General features: G+C 34.9%; 1 protein-coding gene and 1 long non-coding RNA gene across 2 annotated transcripts in view; both read right to left on the bottom strand.

Moving 5' to 3' along the window:
* Positions 1-7,384, bottom strand: part of LOC138710209 (uncharacterized) — a 33,547-nt gene extending 26,163 nt beyond the window's left edge. The window contains exons 1-2 of the long non-coding RNA XR_011335173.1: positions 7,301-7,384; positions 320-515 (exon numbers count right to left, since the gene is read on the bottom strand). This is a non-coding gene — a long non-coding RNA (uncharacterized lncRNA). The remainder of the gene's footprint in view (positions 1-319; positions 516-7,300) is intronic.
* A 10,015-nt stretch (positions 7,385-17,399) lies between these two features.
* LOC138709943 (uncharacterized) overlaps positions 17,400-24,004 on the bottom strand; it is a 92,725-nt gene continuing 86,120 nt past the window's right edge. The window contains exon 4 of the mRNA XM_069840630.1: positions 17,400-18,527. Coding sequence (XP_069696731.1) covers positions 17,400-18,527 — 1,128 coding nt within the window. The remainder of the gene's footprint in view (positions 18,528-24,004) is intronic.

The following is a 24,004-nucleotide window of genomic DNA, read 5'->3' as shown; positions in this document are numbered from 1 at the left end:
GCCTACATACTGAATATTAACAAAATCTGTCCAATAATTTATGAAAAATTTCTGTACACAAATGGATGGACAAAGAAGCAAGCAGAATGCCAAAAAATCACCTTTTCAGTATCAGAGATGCTGAAAATATTTAAATCTCGAAACATACATTTTGCAGCATTACAATGATTTCTCTCGATCCTTTGTATAGTGAAAAAGTGAAAAGTCATAATGAACTGGACTTCTAAAGTGTATGCCTTCATTTCGATAATTTCTATACTTTACAGCATATGTGGATGTACTGGTAAATCTGAGAGATAATTGAAATAAAAATACTTACCCATCAAGAGGCTCGAAGATAGTGGATTCCTTTCTTCATTCTATTTCAGAGAATGGTAGTCGAATACCCTTTGCATCCAATATTTTTATAATTACGTGACGTCCACTGAAGTCTGTGAAGGCTCGCACTATTTCGTCAACACTTAAGTACGCTCTATTGGAAAAGTTAATCAAGTGAACGATCTTGTTTGCCATTTCTGAAATATTAGGAATTAAGAACATCAGATGTAGTTATATAACTGAATGCGTTAATAGAAAAACTATACAATTCCTGTGAAAATGCCTTTCCTGTTTTAAAACATATTGTTTGAAAAGATATAGCTGCTGATAGGATAAGCTGTCTACAATACTGTATTATGAAATACTTCTTAAAAATAAAGCTTGGTTTCCAAAGGTTCCACATACAGTAGATTAGATTTTACTCTACTCTGCTAGTCAACAGTGTGGAATCTCTTTTCTGTTGGATACAGCCTGTGATAAGGAATTCATTTTTCTCAGTGATAAGATGATTACTAACATCTGAATTTTAATGTACCATATTGGCCCAAAAATAGGCCACACCCTTAAAATTCGTCGAGGGAGAAAAATAAAAAAGACAATAATCAGAGAGACTGAGGGGAAGAAAAATTACTGATATGCAATTTTATTTCATCCAACCTATCTAGGGTAGTAAAAGGTGCGGCAATGAATCGAGCAATTTTGCAACAACACTTATTTTGATTTGGCTTGAGTGGGGAGAATGACGCTACTGCCATCTGGTAGAACACTTTAAAGCATTTCAGTTACAATGGTGACAGTTACGTAATCACTCAGCATGAATTTCAGAGAGTGTTTGGGGTTCATCGCAATGATGCTGTTTCATCAGCTAATGCCATCAAGATCTGGAAGATCTGGGTTCGTAACTTTGAGGCTACTGGTTCTATACAAAAGAAAAAAAGGTGGTAGTGTGAAAACAGTATGTACACCTGACAACATAGTGGCAGTGAGTGAGGCCATTGAACAGAGTCCATGCCAGTCTGCGTGTCGTCCTTCTGTGTCACTTGGGCTTTCCATCGCAGCATTTGTCGGATTTTACATAATGATGCTAATGGCTTCATTGCCAGATGCAAGGCACTAAACAACAACAATGATCTTCAGTTCCACCCTCATGGGATTCAAATTATTCATGCACTACAGGAACAGGGCCATGGAAACAGACTTCAATTCTGTCAGACTCTTCTGCAGTTAATTAATGAAAATCAGAATGAGTTAATGAGTAACAACTTACTGATGAGCGATGAAGCCCATTTTCATTTATTAGGTTTATTAACAAACAAAATTTCCGTTATTGGTCTGCCACAAAGCCACAAGAAATTAATGAGAAACCACTTCACAGTATGAAAGTAACAGTATGGTGCGCAATATCTTCTTTTGCAATTGTAAGTCCGTACTTCTTTGACGATGAGAGGGAAAAGGCTGTAACTGTGACAGGGCTAAATGCTAACATGTATACTTTGTGCTTTTCTGTGGTAAAGGTAAATAAATCTAATCATTCACTCTTGATAACATTTTTAAAATAGTTTGATTCATTGCTGCTCCTTCTGGTTGAAAAACAATACAACAGAATTTACCTTCAACAGATTTCTTTTCTTATTAGGCATGGTATCAATCACTATTAACTGTAATAGTAATAAGCAGACATCGGATTCTAGGGCAAATACCTATTTTGTTTCTTTAGGAGAAAAGTAAAAATAATTATTAATATTTGTGTCTCATGGAAATTGAAAGGTATTCAAAGAGTTTTATAGTGCCCTAAAATGCCCTAAAACGGTTATTAGAGCCTAATTTGTTAATATTCGCCTAAAAATGCCTAACTCACTGTAAAGTTTCGCATTTTACTCTTCTTTTTATAATTTATACATGCATTCACTGCGAAATTTAAGGCATTTAAAAAGTAGAAAGTTTGCTTCACACCGGCCATGAAACCATTGATAAAGGAAACAAAATGTTTTGAATCTCACGACACCCACAATAGATTTCACCGAATTTAACATGTTTGGAGGCATAAATGCCGACAAAGAACCAACCTTAGTTTTGAAGCAGGCAAAAATCACAACATGTGCTGCTACCGATTCAGAGATATACTATACTGGTACTATAATAATGACTGTTTTCGGTCTGAAACCGATTAGCTGTACTGCCCTTCAGAGTGTCATAAAATCACAATTTTTGGAGAAAGAGTGTTTTTGAAATATTTATGAAAAGTCATAAAACTGCGAATTAGTAGGGTAAACCGTTACAAAATATTTAAAAGAATGGCCCTCCTAGTGTTAACACTACCAGGAAATGCAACAATAAGTGGAACTTTGTAGTTTTGTCCAATTGAATCTCAATAACAACGGTTCATTTGAATGCTCGTTAACAGTTGCTCTTTCCCTCACCTTATTTGTGTTGAGAAGTTTTGAGCGGTAGGATGTTTTCCTGTGAAGTTTAACGCGATAATGCCGAAAAATATAAGTGCAAAATCTACATTGATCCGGCAATGGCTAACAGAATATTCAGAATTCACTTATGATGGAAAAATAATATTCTGCAAGATTTGTAGCAAACAGGTATGTAACAATAGTTGAAATATATAAATTCTATTAATTTTAATGAGTAGGCCTATAATATTTATACATTGACTGAGCTATCCTGAGGTATAATTCTTTTTAAGACCACTACACTTTAACCTTTTAAATTCCGATAGTTAAAGTATTTGCAGGTCATTAAAATTTTGATTGTTCGAACCCACTAACTTTGTGATAGAAATACGGTAATACAACAATTAGGATTTTATTTTAATTCAGTTTACTTTACATTTTTAGATTTCGCAAGAAAAGAAGTGCCACCTAAAGCAGCATGTGCAAGGAGCGGCTCATAAGGCTAAAGCTCAGCAGAAAAATCAACTGCAACAAACTTTACTAACACAGCCTACTTCATCCAATCTCAGCAGCAATTTCTATGCTGATTTAACCAGAGCGTTTGTTGCTGCTAACATTCCCTGGAATGCAATTGAAAATCCGGTTTTAAGACAGTTTTTACAAAAATACTGCAAACAAAATATCCCATCTGAGTCGACCCTAAGAAAAAATTACTTAGACAGAATATACAATGAAACTTTAGCTTCCATTCGGGAGGATATAGGTGATTCTCTGTGGATGAAACCTCAGATCCTATGAATAGGTACAGTATATAGCAAATATGGTAGTAGGAAAACTTAGTCCTGATGGACCTTCGTTTCCACACCTCGTATGTGTTAAGGAACTTTCGAAAGTGAATAGCCAAGCCATTGCTTATTTTGTAAATAAAGGCCTACAGTCTTTATACTCAGGTAATATAGACGATTCTAAAGTTCTGTTGTTTTGTACTGATGTTGCCTCATACATGGTTGCTGCAGCTCCACTTCTTAAAACATTTTATCCTAACCTCACGCATGTAACCTGTCTAGCACATGGCCTTCACAGGGTTTCTGAAACAATCTGGAATGAATTTCCTCTTGTCAATTCGTTTATTTCTAACACAAAAAAATGTTTTTGTAAAGCCCCATCCAGGATTTCAATATTCAGAGAGAACTTTCCAGATATCCCACTCCCACCTCAGCCGGTTGTTACACGATGGGGAACCTGGATTCAGTCAGTGGTGTATTATTCTAAGTATTTTAAAGAAGTGGTCACAGTTATTGATAAATTACCTGAAACTGATAGTGCAGCGTGTGTGAAAGCAGTGAAAGATTGTCTGAATGACTCACGAGTGAAAAACGATATTGCCTACATAACATCAAACTTTTCTTTCATACCTGCAAGCATTGAACAATTAGAACGTGAAAAACAATCTCTTTGTAGCCAAATAGCAATAGTAAAGGAAGCTCAAGTGAACATACATTCTGCTTTGGGCGAAACTGGGAAAAAAGTTAAAAATAAGTGGGACAACGTATTAAATAAGAATGTAGGATTTTCATTGTTGGAAAAAGTATCAAGAGTGATATCGGGGGAAAGTGTAAATGTTCCAGTAAGTATTGATGTTTCTATTGTACCTAAATTAAAATTTGCGCCTCTCACATCAGTTTCGGTTGAAAGAAGTTTTTCTGCTTTCAAAATGATTCTCAGTGACAAAAGGCAAAGGTTAACTGTGGAGAATTTAGAAAAAATTCTGGTGGTGTACTGTGCAGATAATTATAATAAAGTCTGAGCATGTAACTGAATTTCAATAACTTAAAATGAGTAATCTTGATATCAATAATCATTATTTCATTAGTTTCAATATATTAAATTTGTGCAGCTCTGTTTATAAATATAATATAATATTCTTTTTTAATGTTTAAACATACTTTTTTGTGCGTATTTTACTGTATAACTAAAAATTTCAGTGAAAGAAATAAGTATGATACCTTGATGTGCCTAAAATGCCTATTTTCATTAAAATAGAGCCTAATTTGACAAATTTTGAGCTTATTTTAGGCGTCTAAAACTGCAATTTTTAGTGCCTAAAAATCCGATGTCTAGTAATAAGTAAACTTTTTTCTTAATACAGAGGAGGGAAATAGTAATGTCTGTGAGGTATGCACTAAATATTTTTGAGCTTTTCCATTTTAACATACAACTACAACAGCAACACTAAATCTGTTTACAATCACAGAGGTTTGCACACAGCAGACATCAAGGTGACATTCCACTCATGTCATATGCACTCCAACATATTTACTAGAATGACTTAATGGCATCGGAGATATGATGTCACAGCTCTTCCTACAATATAAAAATAACAAAAGGTTGGTAAACCCGAAAGAATGAAACACAAAACCAATATTAACATCATCTATTCGCTTCTATGGGCATTCTGTTTATTAAAATGCGGACCTCCTCCCATTGTGCTCACTACCAGAATCGCGAATATACGCAGCACCTCAGCTTTTCACAGTTAAAATTTGGATATAACGTGCGGCTTATTTTTGGGCCTATACAGTAGGTACGAAGTGACTATAATTTTCATCACGTGGAAATATTTAATTAGAGCTAATTACTATATTGTGGAAGACAAATGATTGAAGGTGACTTTCGTGTTTTAGTTAATGAAGATTAATATTATACAGTGTTTATTCTGTCATTTTCAGCACGCACTTTGGAAGAAAAATCTGAAATTTCATGCAATAATGGTATAATTTCTGGCTAGATAGGATCTATAATACCAGAGCACCAATAAAATATGAACGATTTTAATAATGAACAATCTTGAACTTATTTTATATATTTCAATTATTACTGCACATGTTAAAAACAGGACATGGGAGATTCATGCACGATGAATAACATTTTCAAAATGACCACCATGAATGGCAATACAATGATTTAAACATTCTTTAAAATTGTCAATAACTCTCTGCCATATGTCGTCAGATATAGATTCAATGAAGTTCTTCACGTTTCTCTTCAGCTCACAGATGATTCTAAGCTTCTGCACATAAACATTGTCCTTTGTATATCCCCATAAAAAGAAATCAAGAGGGCTTAAGTCTGATGAGTGAGGAGCCCAAAAAAAGTCCCTTTCTTTTAAATCATCCAGTCTTGAAAATGTTCTTTCAAGACTACAATTATAGAGTCTGCAGTATGTGATGTTGCACCATCCTGTTGGATCCCGAAATCATCTAATGTTTCTATGAATCTTCTTATGATATGTTGATATTGTTCCTTGTTGACGGTCAGCATATTCCTGTTTTCATCTGAAAACCAGAAGGGACCAATAATGCTTTTCGTGCTTAGAGCGCACTAAGCAGTGCATTTCGGACTATGAAGTGGTTGTTCCACATTTCTTCTGGTGGGTGTGAACCCAAGAATCTCCAGTTTTGATGATTCACGACACCATTGAGATGAAAATGCACTTCATCCATGAATCAAACATTCTGAATCCAGTCCTCATTTTCTTCCATCTTGAAAATGAAGTTACTGCACATGATGTTGCAGATATGTTTGTCATTTGCTGTTAACATGTGTTTCACTCAATTTTTTTAATTCTTCTCAGAGACATCGGTCTCATTTTCAACTTCTAGTGCACATCTGTGTCATCCTTTACGAGCACTCCGAGCCAGTAACTGCAGCACAGCTTCAATATTTTCTACTGTTGTAACAGTTCTTGGTGTACCTGAATTCGCTGTTTAAGTTAAGAACACTTCCATTTTCTTTGAATTTTCTCACTACTTGGAGAATTGATCCAGAAGTTGGTGCCTTTCTACAGTTAAAAAATCGACGGTACTGGCACTTCATCTGAATCAAAGACTTTGTTTCAACATAGAATAAAACAATCTTTATTCTCTGCAAAACTGTCAAAACCATTTTAACATAAACTCCCAAGCCTGCTTTGTGTTCTCCAACAGTATCATGAACAAATAACTAATAGCTTCTCAATATTAACAAAATAAATTCGTTCATATTTTGTTGGGGCTGTCTGTATAATTACTGATTTTATAAAAGTAAACCTCCAAATTTTTAGCCACCCTTGCTTTTTTTTAGAAGCAAGCTTATGTTGAAAGGCATAAAAACAACTTGGAAATGTTATACAAACTTAGGGACTTGATAGCAGGGCGGGGTTGTTATCCAAACACAAACAAAAGCAGTAGCAAAGTTTGGCTGTGTACAATATGGACGTAATTTTACAGGCTGTTCATTAGGACCTGAGCTCTGGCTTTTGGTTGCGCAGTGGCACACAATCACATTACACAGGGAAGGAGAAGAAATCTGTCAGTTGTGTGTCAAGTAACGAAGCAGTTAAAAGATAATACTGTAGTTGCAATTTAAAAACATTGGTCAAATATTATAATCACAGTTTCACCTCTTTTGGGCACATTATAGCTCAAGTCTAATCAAATGGATATATAACCATGTGCTCAGGAAATATTGAAGAGATTTACTTTGCCTGTAACCACTATAAATTATTAAAAATAAGCAAATATATACTGACAATAATGTACCTATTTTCTTAACATAGTGTGGCTCTAGCTTTACTTTAGGTGGTGGAGTATCTGAAATCTCTTCACTATCATCGCTCCTGAAAAAAAAAAAAAAAAAAAAAAAAAAAAAGGAGAGAGAGAGAGATTAAATGCATATGGATTTGCAACGAACTACTTAAACTGAATGCACAATAATTCGTCAAAAATATGAAGAGTAGTCCGAAAATAAGTTTCACAGGTTTGCCATCAATAGGAATTTTCATTTTGGAGACCAAATACATTATGGATTGGAGGTGAAATTCTTCATTTATTTTTCGACACAGTCACCACAAACTAGATTAATCTTGCCCAGGATAGGGACCGATGGCAGGCTTATGTGAGGGTGGTAATGAACCTCTGGGTTCTCTAAAAGCCATTTGTAAATAAGTCACCAGCTATCACACCACTTCACGAAGTATAAGAAGCTCTTCTCCTAAAAGTTTGTGCCCTGCACATGTACTAACTTTCGAACTAATTCTTTAACTTCTTAATTGCTGATGAAATGCTACCCTCTCATTAACTTTTGCATAACTGGGAAGATGGGGGAAGGTGCTGGGCATGATGTTGGGACTATAGTGGAGTGACCGAATTTGACAAGATGTTTGCTGTTGTGCAGAGTCTTACATTGACATCAAAGGGGATGATGTCTGAATTGAGAAGGCATGACCTCTTTCATTGAAATGGCGGCTTTCATCCATGTCAGTGCTGTAACATCTGTCAGCATTCACAATTCCTTTTTCTAGAAAACTTCACAAATAGAACCATTTTGGCAGGATAGAATTTTTCTCTTTCAATTATGTTGTTGTTGTTTTCTAATGCCAGGCATTTGACAGTAAAGTCATTTGACCTCATGCACTCCAATATTTTTCAAAGACATTGTCATGGTCAGCCGCTGAAGCACAGATTTTGAGGTGTTCCGAATCCATTTCTTGGTTTGAGTTGTACAATGACAATGGGCAGTTAGGGAACTGATATATTCCAATTCTATGCAGGTGTTTGGCCAAACAGTCATGGCCTGTTGCCAATCTAAATGCAGCTACAGATGATTTGCGTGGTAAATCAGGAATTAACTGTGAATTATGATGCAGAGAGTTCCATTTATTTCCCTTGAGATTGTGTTATCAAATTTTGTTTGTTGAAGTCTAAGTATGTAGATTTAATAAATCTTTTCACAGAGTAATATGTAGATTTAGTAACAGGTCTGTAAGTAGCAGTGCTGTCCTTCTTTGCTAAAGCATCAGCATTCTCGTTTCCCAGGATTCCACAATGGGATGGTATCCATTGGAATACAATTCTTTTATTGAGTGATATTAATTGAGAGAGCATGTTAGATATTTCTGCTGTTTGAGATGAAGGTGTGTGTCTCGAGACTATTGATAGAATAGCTGCTTTGGAGTCTGACAATATAACTGCATTCTTAAAAATTTACTGAAGATTCCTGAGACTTTCATTTATTGCAATGATTTCTCCATCAAAACTTGTTGTTTCATATCCAAGAGATCTATAAAGTGAGAAGAGACAGCACGTAACACCTGCACAGCTACCTTGTTCCCTGGAAATCAAGGATCCGCTGGTGTATAAATGAAGCCAGTTTTGTGGAGGGTACCTAATATTAATTGTCTCTAAAGACAATTGTTTCATTATTTCAGTGTTTACTTCTGATTTCAGTATTTCTTCTGTTAAATTTAGATTATACTCTATATTTAATAGAATTAAAGGGTTTGGTTTAATTTGTAAGTTTTCTTTTAAATTCGGGATGTTGATTTTCTGTTTTAATTCTTGAACCATGGATATAAAACCTTTTGAGTTTTTAATCTACAGAGAGGACTGTATGAATGCCAATTGTTTCCTGGTAATCTGGTAAGTTTTTCATGTTGAATCAGTGCTTTTTCTTCTATTGTCATTTTGATGCTGTTAATGTTAGTGAGGAATCTCATAGAATCTATTGGAGTTGTTTTGATTCCACCAGTAATGAGCATGAGAGCTTGGTTTTGAACATGTTCTATTTCGTTTACGAAAGATGAAGTAATTAAAATTTCTCCGCAGTATGTCAGCACCGGCTGTATAAACATGTTTGAAACGTGGCTGATGCCACAGCTGATTGAAGACAGGGGTAATGATTAAATCTTTCAACAAGTCGGCTGTCTGGCTCATTACTACAGACACCTACAAGGGTATCTCAGAGGTTTGTGAAGGACACTGTCTTTGTGCCTCTGCTCCGTACTAATTTTCAACTGTATTACTACTGCTGTGGCTCTGGTCGACTCTGTAGTATAGTATTTATTAGCTGTCGTTATAGCAAAAGCTAATGACATTGTCAAATTACACGTGTGAAATTATAGTGCAAAAAAGAAAATTATTCTATTACAACACTAAACATAAAACAAAATGATCAGAAATACTCCTTAGAGTTTACAATTGAGAGTCAAGATCATCAAAAATAGGCTAATATCTAGATGAAAATTGTAACACACTGATCACAAATATTATTTGATTTAATTAACAATTTATGAGAATTTCCTAATATATTACAAAATAATAATACAATTCAGAGAAAGAAACCTAAAAAATATCAACAGCTTGATTTTCTGATTCAAAATATTCTTGTACAGAATAGAATGGGTTTCTAAGAAGCCACGTTTTCACTTTGACTTTGAATATGTCAAGTGACACTTCCTGTGCTTCCTGTGGTAACATGTTGAACATTTTACAGCCCAACATGTTAGGACTACTTTTAACTTTGGATAGCCTGCAAAATGGTATGTCCAGTTTTTCTTTATTCCGAGTATTATACTCATGTTTATCCATCCTACTGGTGAAGCCATAAAGATTTTTCTTGATGTAAAGAAGGAGTTCCAGAATATATTCATTAACAACTGTTAAGATGAACTCCTGTATGAACAGTGGTTTACAATGTGCTTTGCTTGGTACTTCTGTGATAATTCTTATTGCTTTCTTCTGAATGAGTAGGACTTCAATAAGTTTATTGCTGTTTCCCCACACCAGGATTGCATACTTCAATATGCTATGAAAAAAAGCAAAATAAACACTTCTTAGGTACTGCCCGGGTATTTTATCTCTAATTACTCTTAAGAGGTACAGGACTCTGGACAGTCTCCGAGAGATGTATTCAATGTGACAATCCCAGGTTAGTTTTGTATCAAGATGGATACCAAGTAACTTTACTGCCTTTTCTTCAGACCCTTCTTCTTTTTTCAATGACAAAATTAATTTTTGAGTCTTCTCCTCGTTTAAAATTAACTTATTTGCTCTGAACCATTCTGCTGCTTCCAAAACTGTATTTGAGGTTAGCTGACGCAGTTCTGCTGCACTAGTCGAACATGTTATAAAAGAAGTGTCATCTGCATATGAGTAGCTTAATATCAAAGACGGACATCTGTCTTCTCCATAGTTTTGATCTAGAGGCAATTTTTTAATTCACAGTGTTCTTTGTAATATTTAAGGCAATTTATTTTATAAATATAATGTTAGAGTTTGCATATGGTTTCACTATAACTGGCAACAGCATGGAAATTTGTATAAAAAAACCACAGCTATCTAAATTTTTATTGAAGTCAGATGTCCGTCTTTGATATTAAGCTACTCATATAATGTTGATTTGGCCATAATGTTGTAACTTAAATCATTTACAATAATTAGGAATAAGAAAGGTCCTAAGATGGAACCCTGTGGGACACCATGTTGCACTTCTCCTTCAAAAGACCTGATCCCTTGAATTTCTACTATTTGTTTTCTACCAGACAGATATGATGAGAGGAGATCCAACTCCCTTCCATTTATACCATAGTATTGTAGCTTAAGTCTTAAAATGTCATCTGAAACGCAATCAAAAGCTTTTGTTAGGTCGCATAACGTGATCTCAGAGTACATTTTATCTTCAAAACCATTGTATGCTGATTCCAGCAGTGATAAAATAGCATCAACTGTTGTTCTACCTTTACGAAAACCAAACAGCGTATGACACAATAAGTCATTTCCTTCAAAATAATTTGCCAATTGAGTCTTCATTACACATTCTAACACTTTTCCGAAAATAGGAATAATAGATACGGTACCGGCCTATAACTAGTTGGATTCTCTTTCTCACCTTTCTTGTATATTGGGCAAATCCTCGAGTATTTTTGACTATTTGGAAATATCCCCATTTCCAGGCAATCGTTGATGCACACTGTCAATGGATATACGATATAATTAATCACTTGCTTCAGGAAATTATTGGATATTCCATAAATATCTTTGCTGTTTGATGCTTTCATTTTGTTCACAATATTAACTATATCCTCACATGATGTATACTGCCATTTGAAACCCATCTCTGGCACTTGCACAGGTGTGCTTGTTAGAAGAACTTCTGCTGTTATATGTGAAGAACTGATCTCTGAAATGATATGCTCCACAGATTCAAGAAAATACCTGTTCATTTCATTGAGTTCAATTGGTATATTTTGATTTTTGACACCTTTGTTACATTCTGTCTTTATCAAGTTCCATGCAGCTCTACATTTGTTGTTGGATGATTCAATGAAAATAGCATTTCTCTGTTTTTTTGTTTCTATTAATGAATCTTTGTAAGTTTTCCTTGCTTTCTTATATTCAACTCTGTCTTCTTCCTTCCCAGAAAATTTATATATGGACGACAGTAGTATCATCCTATTTTTCATATATTCCAGTTCCTTTGTAAACCATTTGCTTTTGTCGTGTCGTACTTCTGTTCTTTTAATCTTCCTCACTTCTTCCGGAAAATAAAAGTTAAAAAGGTCAATAAAAATATGAAAAAAAAAAAAAAAAAACATCAAACAAATCACCGCCTCTGCAATTTCTATAGTGAGATTCTAAACTGGCAATCCAATCTTTATGCTTCACTTCCCTAACGAAAAACTCAATACCTTTTTGAGAGAATACTCTTCTATAAATATAACTGTTTGAGATATTTTGATCTTGGTTGTCAGGCAGATTAAGTTTCCACAGGATTGCCACATGGTCAGATAACCCGGGTTCTACTATTTCTACTTCAGATTTAGAGTTTATATTAGTTATAATATTGTCTAAGCATGCAGCTTCTCTTGTTGAACTAAAAACTGTACAGTAGCATCCATAGGATCTCAGCACATTAAGCAAATCTCTAGAATTTTTAGTGTTCATTCTTATATCTATGTTAATATCACCACCTATTATTATATTATATCCTAACCACTGATAAGACAGAATTTGTAAGCAGTGCTCAATGCATTCAAGAAAGATTTTAAAATCACTTTCAGGTGTTCTATATATTGAAATAACTACTAATCTATATGTAGGTAACACTACTGCAGTTACCTCAAAATGTTTTTCATGACATATGTTTCCTAAATCTATGATATTAAAATCAATATCTGTTCTAAGAAACAAACAAACACCACCCTGTAATGAATTAACTCTACAATATTTGTTAGCAAGTTTGTAACTGTCCATATGCACAAGTTCAATTTCATCTCTTGACATCCAATGCTCACAAACACTTAACACATCAATGCATTTAGAAATTAAATATACCTCCATCTCTTCCGTCTTTTTCTTGAAACTTTGTACATTATATTGTAAGACATTTAAACTCTTACCAAGATGATCACTTTTCACTATTTCACCACTGAAATTTCCTCCGAGTCACTCAGAGGAAACTTCTGTTTGTAAGTCTGTTGAGTCTTCAATCCGATCAGGCTGACACACACATGGAATTATTATGGATTATCAGTTATCACATAGATGTCTGCCATATCAGCAGAGATGGAAAGATTGAGCATCCGTGAAGAAAAAAAAACTCGATGAGTTTACCTCTATTTCAGTATAATAAAATTTGGTATCCGTTGCATGGTTTATTTGTTCTGAATTTCATGGAGTTCTGAAAGATGGTGCAGTATTATTGCATATGATTGAGACCCAATTCTGCAATAATTTCATTGACAAACACTCTTGTGTTAAGCCCGGTCCAGATGCAACAGTTTACTTGGCATTTTACTTGCACATGCAAAACGTTGTAAGTAAGAAGAACCGTGTGGACTGAGCAATTTTTAGAACTGAATGCCTCCAACTTAGTGTTCAGTCTTTGTTTAGTTCTAAAAATTGCTCAGTGTTACAGTCCACACATTCCTTACTTGCATCTTTTTGCATGTGCAAGTAAAACATCAAGTAAGCTGTTGCATCTGAACCAAGCTTTAGGGCAAATCAAGGCATCCACTTGTGCAGTGTTTTTCTCTCCAGTGCATGTTAATAGATGTCCAGAACACTGCTCGTCTTTCAAACTCTCATGTTCATCATAGAAAGCATGATATCATTCCTGCAATCTTTCCTCTGACATGTCCTGATCATACACTTCCATCAACCACTTGTGGATTACAGTGCAACACTGCCATTCATATTGGACAAGTGACATGTTTCATCTGTCGTCAGCATTTCAAACACGCATATGTCTGTTTACTATTATGCTCCTCACAGCACTTGATCACTTCAATATACACATTTAAGTCCAAACATCACATATGCTTGAAAGAGTGTGTCTGTACAAGCATATGATATTTTTATGTCATAAGTCTATGGCTCAAAAAAAGAGTATTTCCTGGAATATAAGACACATTTTTTTTTCTTAAAAAAATAGGTCTGAAAAATAGGGTGCCTCTTATACACTGATACTGAGTTTGTGAATGAGTCAAAGAATCATGTGAAAACTGAGACTGGTTAAATCATTGAAGAATTGTAGCATTAGTAATGCACTGACTAATGCACAAGACAATTTGTTGTATTAACTCAGATTCTGATTTAGAAGAGGTTTCAAGTGACTTTAGCTCTGGAGATAAATTTCCGGATTTTGATGAAGAAAATGAAAAGGTACACTTTCTAATTGGATTAGGTATTTGCTGACAGTATACCTACATATTATTTTATATTTGAAATACTGTAAATTCATTATAATATTCAGTGATAAAGTTCATTTCCTAAAAAAAAAAAAAAAAAAAAAAAAAAAAAAAAAAAAAAAAAAAAAAAAAAAGTACGAAAAAGGGGTGTAGGCAAAGCTGGGGAAAATTATGAATTAAACTCATATATTAAACTAAGTCATCAATTACAATCAATAATATTTACATACTAGAGGACAGACAAAATATATCCTTGTGGGTCACAAATGGAATTTTTCCATCCATCTTCAAGTGAAAATAAGTCTTATTTTCACATTCAAGACTTACAAAATTAATTTGCATCCAATTACATTCCATTATGCATGTATTCACGCAGATGAAGTCAGCAATCTGCCAGATTCAATTTCTTTCAGATAATGGTCCCATTACAAGTAAGGAGCTAATTTTATGTTAAGGTCTTGTGCACACTTAGCCAAACAGTTGGAGCATCAATTTTCCACACTGGAGATTTGAGTCCACGATGTAATGGGACATGTTTCCTCAGGGTAATTTTGTAATCACTGCCGTATCCTATTTCTCAATAATCATCATCATCCAAAACATATATTAGACCAGGTGGTCTGTTACAGTTTCACATCAGTCCATCTTTTATCTAGGCGACCAACAGATCTTCCATAAGGAGCATACTGCAGGATTTGTTTTGGGATGCATGTTCTGTCCATCCTTCTGACATGATTTTCCAAATTTTTCCTTTGATTGTTTACAACTTGTAATATTGGTTTGGTTGTGAGTTCTTTCAGGATATCATCTTTTCTTTTGAGGTTCCATTTTGTGACTCCTGCAGAGCGTCTCACGAACTTCATCTGAGCAGCAGTTATTCTTGAGGAGTCACGTGTTTTATGGTCCAAGTTTTGCATCCATAAGATAAAACTGGTCGGGCAAGAGTTTTATAAATTTTGATTCATGTATTCCTCTGAACTAATGATAGTTTCAAAACTGAATTTATTATGCATAACGTTTTAATAAATTCGATAATTATATTTTGTATGTCAAGGTCATGTGTAAATGATGATAAAAATCCAAGGTAGTTGACAATGTTCACTCTTCCTAATAATTTATTATTGAGACAAAAACATAGCCTCTCCGATTCCCTGTTCTTACAAACGAGGCCCTGATGAACCAAGCATCAGCAGTATAACTGTGACATCCAGAACATAGGAAATACTGTTCAATTCAGTCTAGAGACTTAGAGATAGCAGCCCTACCACTAGACTTGCTCCCTATATCCCTCACAATCGAAATCGCCAGACTGATGTAACCCTCACATGTTATGGGATATGAAGAAGATATGGAAACCCGAAAATATACTAAAATACGCAACATGAAATGTCCAAGATATTTCTCCATAATTCATAATCGTATTTATCACTGGTGCAGCAGTAATGAAAAACTGCTATCCAGGAGGTCATCTGGAATGTTTTCAGTGAATGTTCTAGAAAGCAGATTGACTGTAAATTCCATAGGGATTGTATTGGCATGCTTTCCTACACAGGTATGGCATACAAGGAACCAAGACAAAGATTTATGTTTTCAGAGTCTCAGAAATTTCTTTAATAGTTATGTTATATGGAGCTACTGTTATTGAAATTTTTTATTTAATTCCCTGGTCTTCCACGTTAAGGGTAGTGTAAGAGGTTGGTACTCTCTTCACAGAAAACAAAAATACGTCCCAGCAGCTCAGTTGGTAGAGTAACTGCCAAACTTACACTCAGTCAGGATCCACTCTGTCTTCTGTAAAATTGGGCACTGGATGTTTCCGAAAGGTAAAAAAGTGGTTAAAATACAGCGCTGACTATATTACCTCATTCTAATGCAAAGGTCTTGAAATTATGGAGCTCTACTCCCATGTCTCCCATGCACCTTCATGGCATCTAAAGAGAAAACCTTTACTCTTATAGCTATCTTGTTTGCAATTTGTTATATTTTACATTACAACAACACTAGATTATTAAAAATATCTCTTGTTCTTTATACACTGTGTTAGATAGATGATCCCTCTCTTAGAGATCTCTTGTCCAAACTGACACATGTTATAAGAGCTACTGAACTAAAAACTGGACATGGCCAGTCTAGGATATGTATGAAACATTTTTCTTATTTTCAAGCAGGAAGAAAGTAATACAAGACTGGAGAGTGAAGCACTCAAGAATGAAGATGGATACTCTTTGGAAGTCATTCTCCCAACAAGTAAAAGACTTCACGTATTACTATGAAAGTCCTGAAATTGTATAAGAAACATTACTGAGATAACAACATTAGCTATTCAGAAGTGTATGAATAACCAAGAGATGTATATTGTTAAAAAAGTTAACATTCCCAGTGATAATCTAAATCTAACATGCTACGTGATGAATAGAAACCGGATTCTTAGATATTAAAAGTTAAAAATTACACCAAGTATACTTGAATGTTGAAGAGGACATGGAGATGGAGCACCTGGCTAATTGTGAAACTCTTAGGACATTTGTGGACCTTCCATCAAAATACTGGGAAGCAAGAAGGATGATGACTTCATTGTTAAATCCAGAGCATTAGATACACACACACATACACATACTTGAATGTATGTGACATAGAACAGAACAATTCTGAGGCCCTATTCACATCATTCAGAACTTTAACACAAAGACTGGAGAATGAATCTAGTGGAAGCATGCTTTCTAATTTGTAAATAATGGTTGAGAGTGTTCATTTGAATTTGCATTTGAAAAGCAAACACTACCTACACAAATCAAGATTTTCAGGTATAACTCCCTGTAAAGTTGATTTGAATAATTTCGAGGGAAAAATTGTTCCGGAGCCGGGTATCGAACCCGGGACCTTTGGTTTAACGTACCAACGCTCTACCACTGAGCTACTCGGGAACTCTAACCGACACCGATCCAATTTTTCCCTCCATATCCACAGACCTCAAAGTGGGCTGACAACTGTCAAGCAACCAACTTCGAGTGCACACTAACTCCGTGTGACTTAAATGGTGGTTTTCTGTTAACGAACAGTGACGTGTATTATGCAAATCAAGATTTTCAGGTATAACTCCCTGTAAAGTTGATTTGAATAATTTCGAGGGAAAAATTGTTCCGGAGCTGGGTATCGAACCCGGGACCTTTGGTTTAACGTACATTGTTTATGATTTCTGAACAGCTTGAAGCACTTTCCATTGAGTCATTACTGGGAACTGGATTTACTGTTTTCAAGTCCTTTGTTAAAGAAAGGTTAAAAGATGCTTCAAAACTAGACGAGAACTGTGACATGTGTTGAGTTTTTTGGTCACTTTTATCACAATCAGGTTTGACAGAAATCGAAGGTGGAATCAAAGGACTATTTTCGACTGTCTTTATTGTTTCCACTTCTTTTCTCAATAAGGTAGGTGGAATCAAAGGACTATTTTCGACCATCTTTATTGTTTCCACTTCTTTTCTCAATAAGGTAGAGTCTTTAGTTGTTTGGACACCAGCCGACAACTGTGACATGTGTTGAGTTACTTGATCAACTTTATCACTTTTAGGTTTGGTAAAAAAAGTTCGAGATTCCCTTGTGTTAGTGGTTGCTGTTCTATTCTGGATGCTGGAATGTGTCATTGTCTCTTCTGGAGAAGCAGGATAATTTACTATTGGTTCTGGGGTACATGGTTCTGAAACCACTGGTTGATTTGGCTGATATTGACTTGTAGAATCTTTACATAAGGCAGTGGAAATCTCTGAAATATCTACCTCTGATTGTCCTAAATTTGCTGCCCTTTCAGTAACAGTGGTTCTAGGGTTAACTGGGGCTGGGTTGAACATCACTGGAGGATTAAGTACTGGAAATGCAAGAGCAGTATTCATAGCTGCTACAGCTTTGATATGATTAGCAGCCATCTGGGAAGAGACTAACATCGCCAATGCAGGGTTACTAAACATGATTATTTGTAATATTTGTTGCTGTAGAAGTTGTTCAGAGAAAAACATAGGCTGCTGAACAGGTACTGTCTGCGGAAAATAAGAGCCTGGGAACATCTGTACTGGGTTCACACATGGTGTTTGGGGCACTAAGTAATTTGGCTGATTGATGTTGGAATGTGGAGTTTGTAATTGGGGAAATGTCGGGTTTTGTACATCTCGAAAATCTGCAGCCTTCTGGATTGAAGCTGATGGTCCTTCGGCTGGTAAAGGCTGCTTGTTCGTAACACTAGTGTCTGAAGTGAAACCTGGTGGTGGTCTGGTAACTGTGACAGTAGGTAGTGTAAGATCTACGCCAGTCTGAAAATACAAAACATACAGATTTATAAATTTGTTATTGACAATGCTTTTTCCACTTCTTAATTAATCTCTCTGACACTTTTTACAATGTATACATCCATAGCAAGAAAAGAGTGGGTGAAAAAAGAATAATGCTGAAACTGATCAGGAAGAGGAAAAGGAATTGATTGGGTTACTGATTGAGACTGCCTACTGAAGGATGCACTGGAAGGAATAATGTACGGGAGAAGAGTTCAGGGTAGAAGAAGATATCAGGTGATAGATGACATTGAGATATATGGATCATATGAGGAAACGAAGAGGAAGGCAGAAAATAGGAAAGATTGGAAAAAGCTGGGTTTGCAATGAAAGACCTGCCCTTAGTCAGGACACTAAATGAAATGAAACCCATAGTAATTACAGTAGAATTCCTCGTATCTGGCACCCAAATAATCAGCAATTTCAAAACAATGGCACTTTTAAATAAAAAGTAGAAAACTGAAAATACGAGGGACAGTCAGTAAATAAGTTACAAAATAAAAGTGTCCTACATTTTTAATGAGGTACCTGAAGCTATCACTACTAGATGGCAATATTATCGAAGTGCACACAAGTGAAACTAAGAAACAGCCATCTAGATCACTAACTACACATGAGGAAGTGAGGTCGAAAACCGCCATCTTTAAAACAGGCAAGAACCTGTGTTGGGTTCTCAGATTTCTGTTATATGATGTGCAGTAAGTCTTATATATACTGAGTGTGATGTTATCACAAAATGTCAATGTTATGTGATGATTTTGGTTGCACGAACAGCTATTACGTGAGTAATACGTACTTTCTTGCCTGTTCATAAGTGGCAGAACAGCTAATTCAAAGGCCTCAGTCCTAAAGCTTTTGAGGTAGCCAATTAGTGAACTGGGTAGCAACATCAGTTGCAAAATGGCAGCACCTCAACAGGACTGTACCAGTATGTCTTTAAATAATCTATAAAACTGTTTTCCAATTAACTGGCAAAATCGGTTATACAGGCTGGCATTGATTCATATTTGCCAGATAGAGGGAGTCTACTGTATAACGAAAATAATCTCAACAAATAACTACATTAGTCTGAGATAGCTTACAGAGATGGCAAAGATGGTTACCAATATGTTAAAATAAATAGATTCAGGCAAAATGGTGGGGCACTAAAACATACAAAAATAAATTAAACTGGAAATAACTCTTACACTTTTTAAAATTATAGTAATTACAAAGTTTCTCTAATGGTTGTGAAAGACGCAAAATAAATAAATAAATAAATTAATAAAAACATGGAAGTAGCAGAAATATGATTCATAATTGAGAGACCAGTAGCACAACTAAAACTATTGTATAGAAAACGAAATTAACATGTAAGACAAAAATCAGATACTGACAACTGAGCTATCATCATTCAGAAAAACAAGAATAATTCTGTGGTGTTTGGTCAAAACTTAACTCCAAAAATGGCCATTTTCTGCTATTCACACCTACTTAGAAGCTATAGAAAAGCATGAGCATGTGCATATAACAATTAAATAGTGCCCTAATCTATGTTATTTTCATTCGCATTTGTAAGTAAACTAGAATTCTGACTTTTAAAGGAAAGGTGAAAATAAAAGTGCTTTTATCTGAAAACAGCTTTTTAGGAGTTAACATGTTCTGATCAAACATCACAGAATTGCAAAGATCATATTTTACGAATGGTAAACATTTGACTACAGAAAATAGCCCAAGAACATTGACCAAAAGAATAAAGAATATCAGTATGCCCAGTAAGATACTGGAATGACTTATTTTATCTAAAAGTAAAATGGATCAATTTGATGTAATCACCGATACTGCTGCTGATGAGTTTCAATTAACTGATTTTCAAATATAAGTGAAGGCAGTAACATAAAACTAATCTGAATGTTATCTGTGATATACTTAAAGACATTTAGTACGAAGTGTAGAAGATCTTTCTAGAGATTAATAATCATACTTTTGAATAAGACGTTACAACAGTGACCACATCAAAACTAGGTTTATCTGTAACAAATAATATATCCATATTTGCTCTATAATAACACCTTGTAAACAATGTTGAAGGCTCTAATCTTGGAACCTGACAGGAATGCGACGCGACCCTACAGTTCGCGATAGTGACCCCTATTAGTAATGCTAGCCTGCAACCAGATGTCTAAAAATTGTGTTCTGTTCCTACCTCAAGCGGAAGCTGTTGAGCAAGTCATGTCTGCATCACATTCAGATGCAGTGTCACTTTTCTCACTACCCCTATTGCCATCACCGTCATCAGTATTACTAATGTTATCACTATCACTACCACTGTCGTAAGCCCCCTTAAATTTATAATAATTAGGCTTGTAATGTTGGGGACCAATAGGATGCGTTACGTGGTTTCAAGTTGACTATCCATTCATCAGTCAGTACTCTAGTGCATAAACAATGTACCTGCTGAATACTCCATTTGCCAGTCACTACAGTAGCATGCATAAACAGTGTACCTGCTGAATAATAATGCAAAAGGTTGAAGGTTCTCAGGCGCATATTTTGCAGTGGAATTTGGTGAGAGTTTTGAAATGAATGACGGGAATATTATACGTAAATTATGCAATACAAATTTACGAGGTTACAAGCGATATTATACTGTATACAAGACATTGTAGCACAAGAAAATAAAGGAGAAAACTCAAACCCACGAATAATTCTATGATAGTTCTTCTGCACATAACGAAAGGTACGTAAAAATATATCTTTGTAATGCTATGTAGTGTATATTTACTTTCAGACCTGTCCAGATTTGTTTATGTGCACCTTGTTATTCGTGTAATCGATTGCAGAATCAAGTCAATGTCCTTGTACTAGCTCACGTCCTCGGTCTATGTACAATACTGCAGTCAACTTGTATAATCGGTCCCCAACATTACAAGCCTAATAATTTTATTAATCATATATGATTGGAGTCCATGATCTTCACGGTACCCCATTATTTTCCTACATTTTCAATGTGTCTACAGAATTCTTCTCAGTTCATGTGGACACTTACACTCCCATTTTACCAAATTTTCGAAATATCATATTGATATTCACCCAGATCTCGTCTATATAAAAAACTGATTGTCCCTTGCTCCGGAATTCATTTGCATCAGATAGTACCTCGATCTCCAGTCTACGATGGGTGAAATTATTTTCAGAACGTCTTGTAATATTGAACACATGCAATGATGATACAAAAGTCTCAGTACATTATCTGTTGTTTTTGATTCCCCGCTACCTCACCTCGCAAGTTCCAAGATTGGAGTCTTCAATAGTAGTTGTTATTGCATATTCTTCAGGGAATTTTGTTTAATTGTAGTTGAGTTCCACATCTACATGAATAGTCCCCTAACTGCCCATTGTGCAACTCAAATGACTTTATTGTCAAACACCTGGCATTAGAAAACAACAACGACAATAACATCTACATGAATTGTAATTTTATATTTCCACTGTAGAATTCACTGCAAATAAGGTAAATATTTTCAGAAGCAAGAACATGAAATGAATTACTCTTGGAATTTTTTTTTTTTTTTTTGCATGTGGAGTAAGAACTTTTTACAGCTCTCATAACGTAATTTTAATTCAATTCATATAGGTGTGCAACTCAACTGGAAATAAAATTGCCTCAAGAATTTGAAATATAACCACTATTGTTTATAAAATGCCACAAAAGTTTATTGATCAAATAAGTTGGTACTTTCATGATACAATCTAAATTATATTCATACAACCAAACAGGTATTTAATACTGTTATTACGAAACACAAAACACAAGTGACAAGTTATTTGCAAATAAAATTACGACATTTGTAATGTTTTAAAAGAAGATGCTTTGATTTCTTAAAATGAAAACAAAAATGTGAACTGTGATACTTTCTCCAGTTCTTGTTTACAAATGGGATGTTCGAATCTGTATAACTTTCGAAGTTTATTTTGAATAACAGATACACACAAGTTCCAGGGACTGCAAGGTCTTGGTTCCAATCCTAGGTGGCAGATTTTCTCACTAACAAACTTCCAACATGGATTCAGGCTTTACTCAGCCTCCTGTCAAATTGAGTATTGGGTCTTTCTCGGGGATAAAAAGCAGTCAGAGCATGGTGTTGATGACCACACCACCTCAAGTTTAGTACCGAGGTCATGAAAACCTGGAACTCCACGTTAATGTCACCATTATGCTCTCATGGTGTCTCAAGGTTAACACCTTTACCTTATCTACTTAAGAATCGTGAAGATGTATCACATATAAATGTTACAGAAACACTGAAAGTGGGAACAAAACAATTTCTCTTTTAATAGGCATCCAATTAACACCACAGGAAATAGGACTACAGAATTCATTAGAATACAACCTTTACATCTTAACAATGGCACAGAATGTTGAAAGCATGTTATTTAATTCGTTTTGAATTTAAAAAGTTCTATGTTATGTTTCAGTTATCTTTTATTACGAATACGAACACACACTGGAATATGACCAACCTGCATAGTTTCTACATCCAGAGAATCATACCCATTTTCTCTTGAATTAAACTGATGTAGATGACACTCTAAGTGTACTGTGTATTACTTCTAAACCAGAGAATTTACTAAAATATGAGGATGGATCATTAAGTAATGCACAATTAAAAAAAAAAAAAGTTTAAAAGACTGATTCATCTCTTCATTCCACCTTTAACATTTTTCTATGTTATGTAACAATGTGCAACAAATGTTTTCACAATCGAGCAGAAATTTCTCTAATAATGACTTCCAATTTTCATAACTGTTCACTGTTGGATTTAAAAACAATTCGCAACGAAAATACACATAGGCCTAATTCTTTACATAATAATTAATTTCTCTGAAACATAGTGGTCTGGGGCTGATCATTTAATTTATTTCATCTTATGCAAGAAACAGGACTTAAAAGACAACTGTTTCAGCTGATTTCGAGTTCATCACCATTTCGTGTTTTTTTTTTTTTTATTTAAAATGAAGACCCATGCCATTCAGCTTGTGTGTAACTGCAACTCGAAATAAACTTCGAAAGCACACGCACATTTGTACATATCCAAAGAAATTAATGACACACCGAAATCCTTGCACCATATGCAATAAAAGGCCATCTAACTACAGAAGAATAATATCACAATCATTTTAATCTTAAAACACATCCCTTTTAGGAAGCATGGTCATGCTATGGAAAAACTACATCACTTTAACACAAAAAAAGTCTCAACAATTCAGTATTCAGGGCAGGCCATTAAAATGTACAATCAGCACACAATGAATTCTGTGTAGTCTAATGGAGAAAAAAATCCAACACATTTAGCTGATATGGCATTCGAAGTTTATCTTAGATTAATCTATGATTTTCTTACCCTGCATTTAAAAAAAGTGACTGCTTCTGAATATTCCTAAGTATTATCTACCTTTGGTTTACTGGAAACATGTAA

Source organism: Periplaneta americana, chromosome 12 (assembly GCF_040183065.1).
Source record: "Periplaneta americana isolate PAMFEO1 chromosome 12, P.americana_PAMFEO1_priV1, whole genome shotgun sequence".
Classification (NCBI taxonomy): domain Eukaryota; kingdom Metazoa; phylum Arthropoda; class Insecta; order Blattodea; family Blattidae; genus Periplaneta; species Periplaneta americana.
Note: the sequence above shows the minus strand (reverse complement) of the source record. Positions and strands in the feature narration are given on the sequence as shown.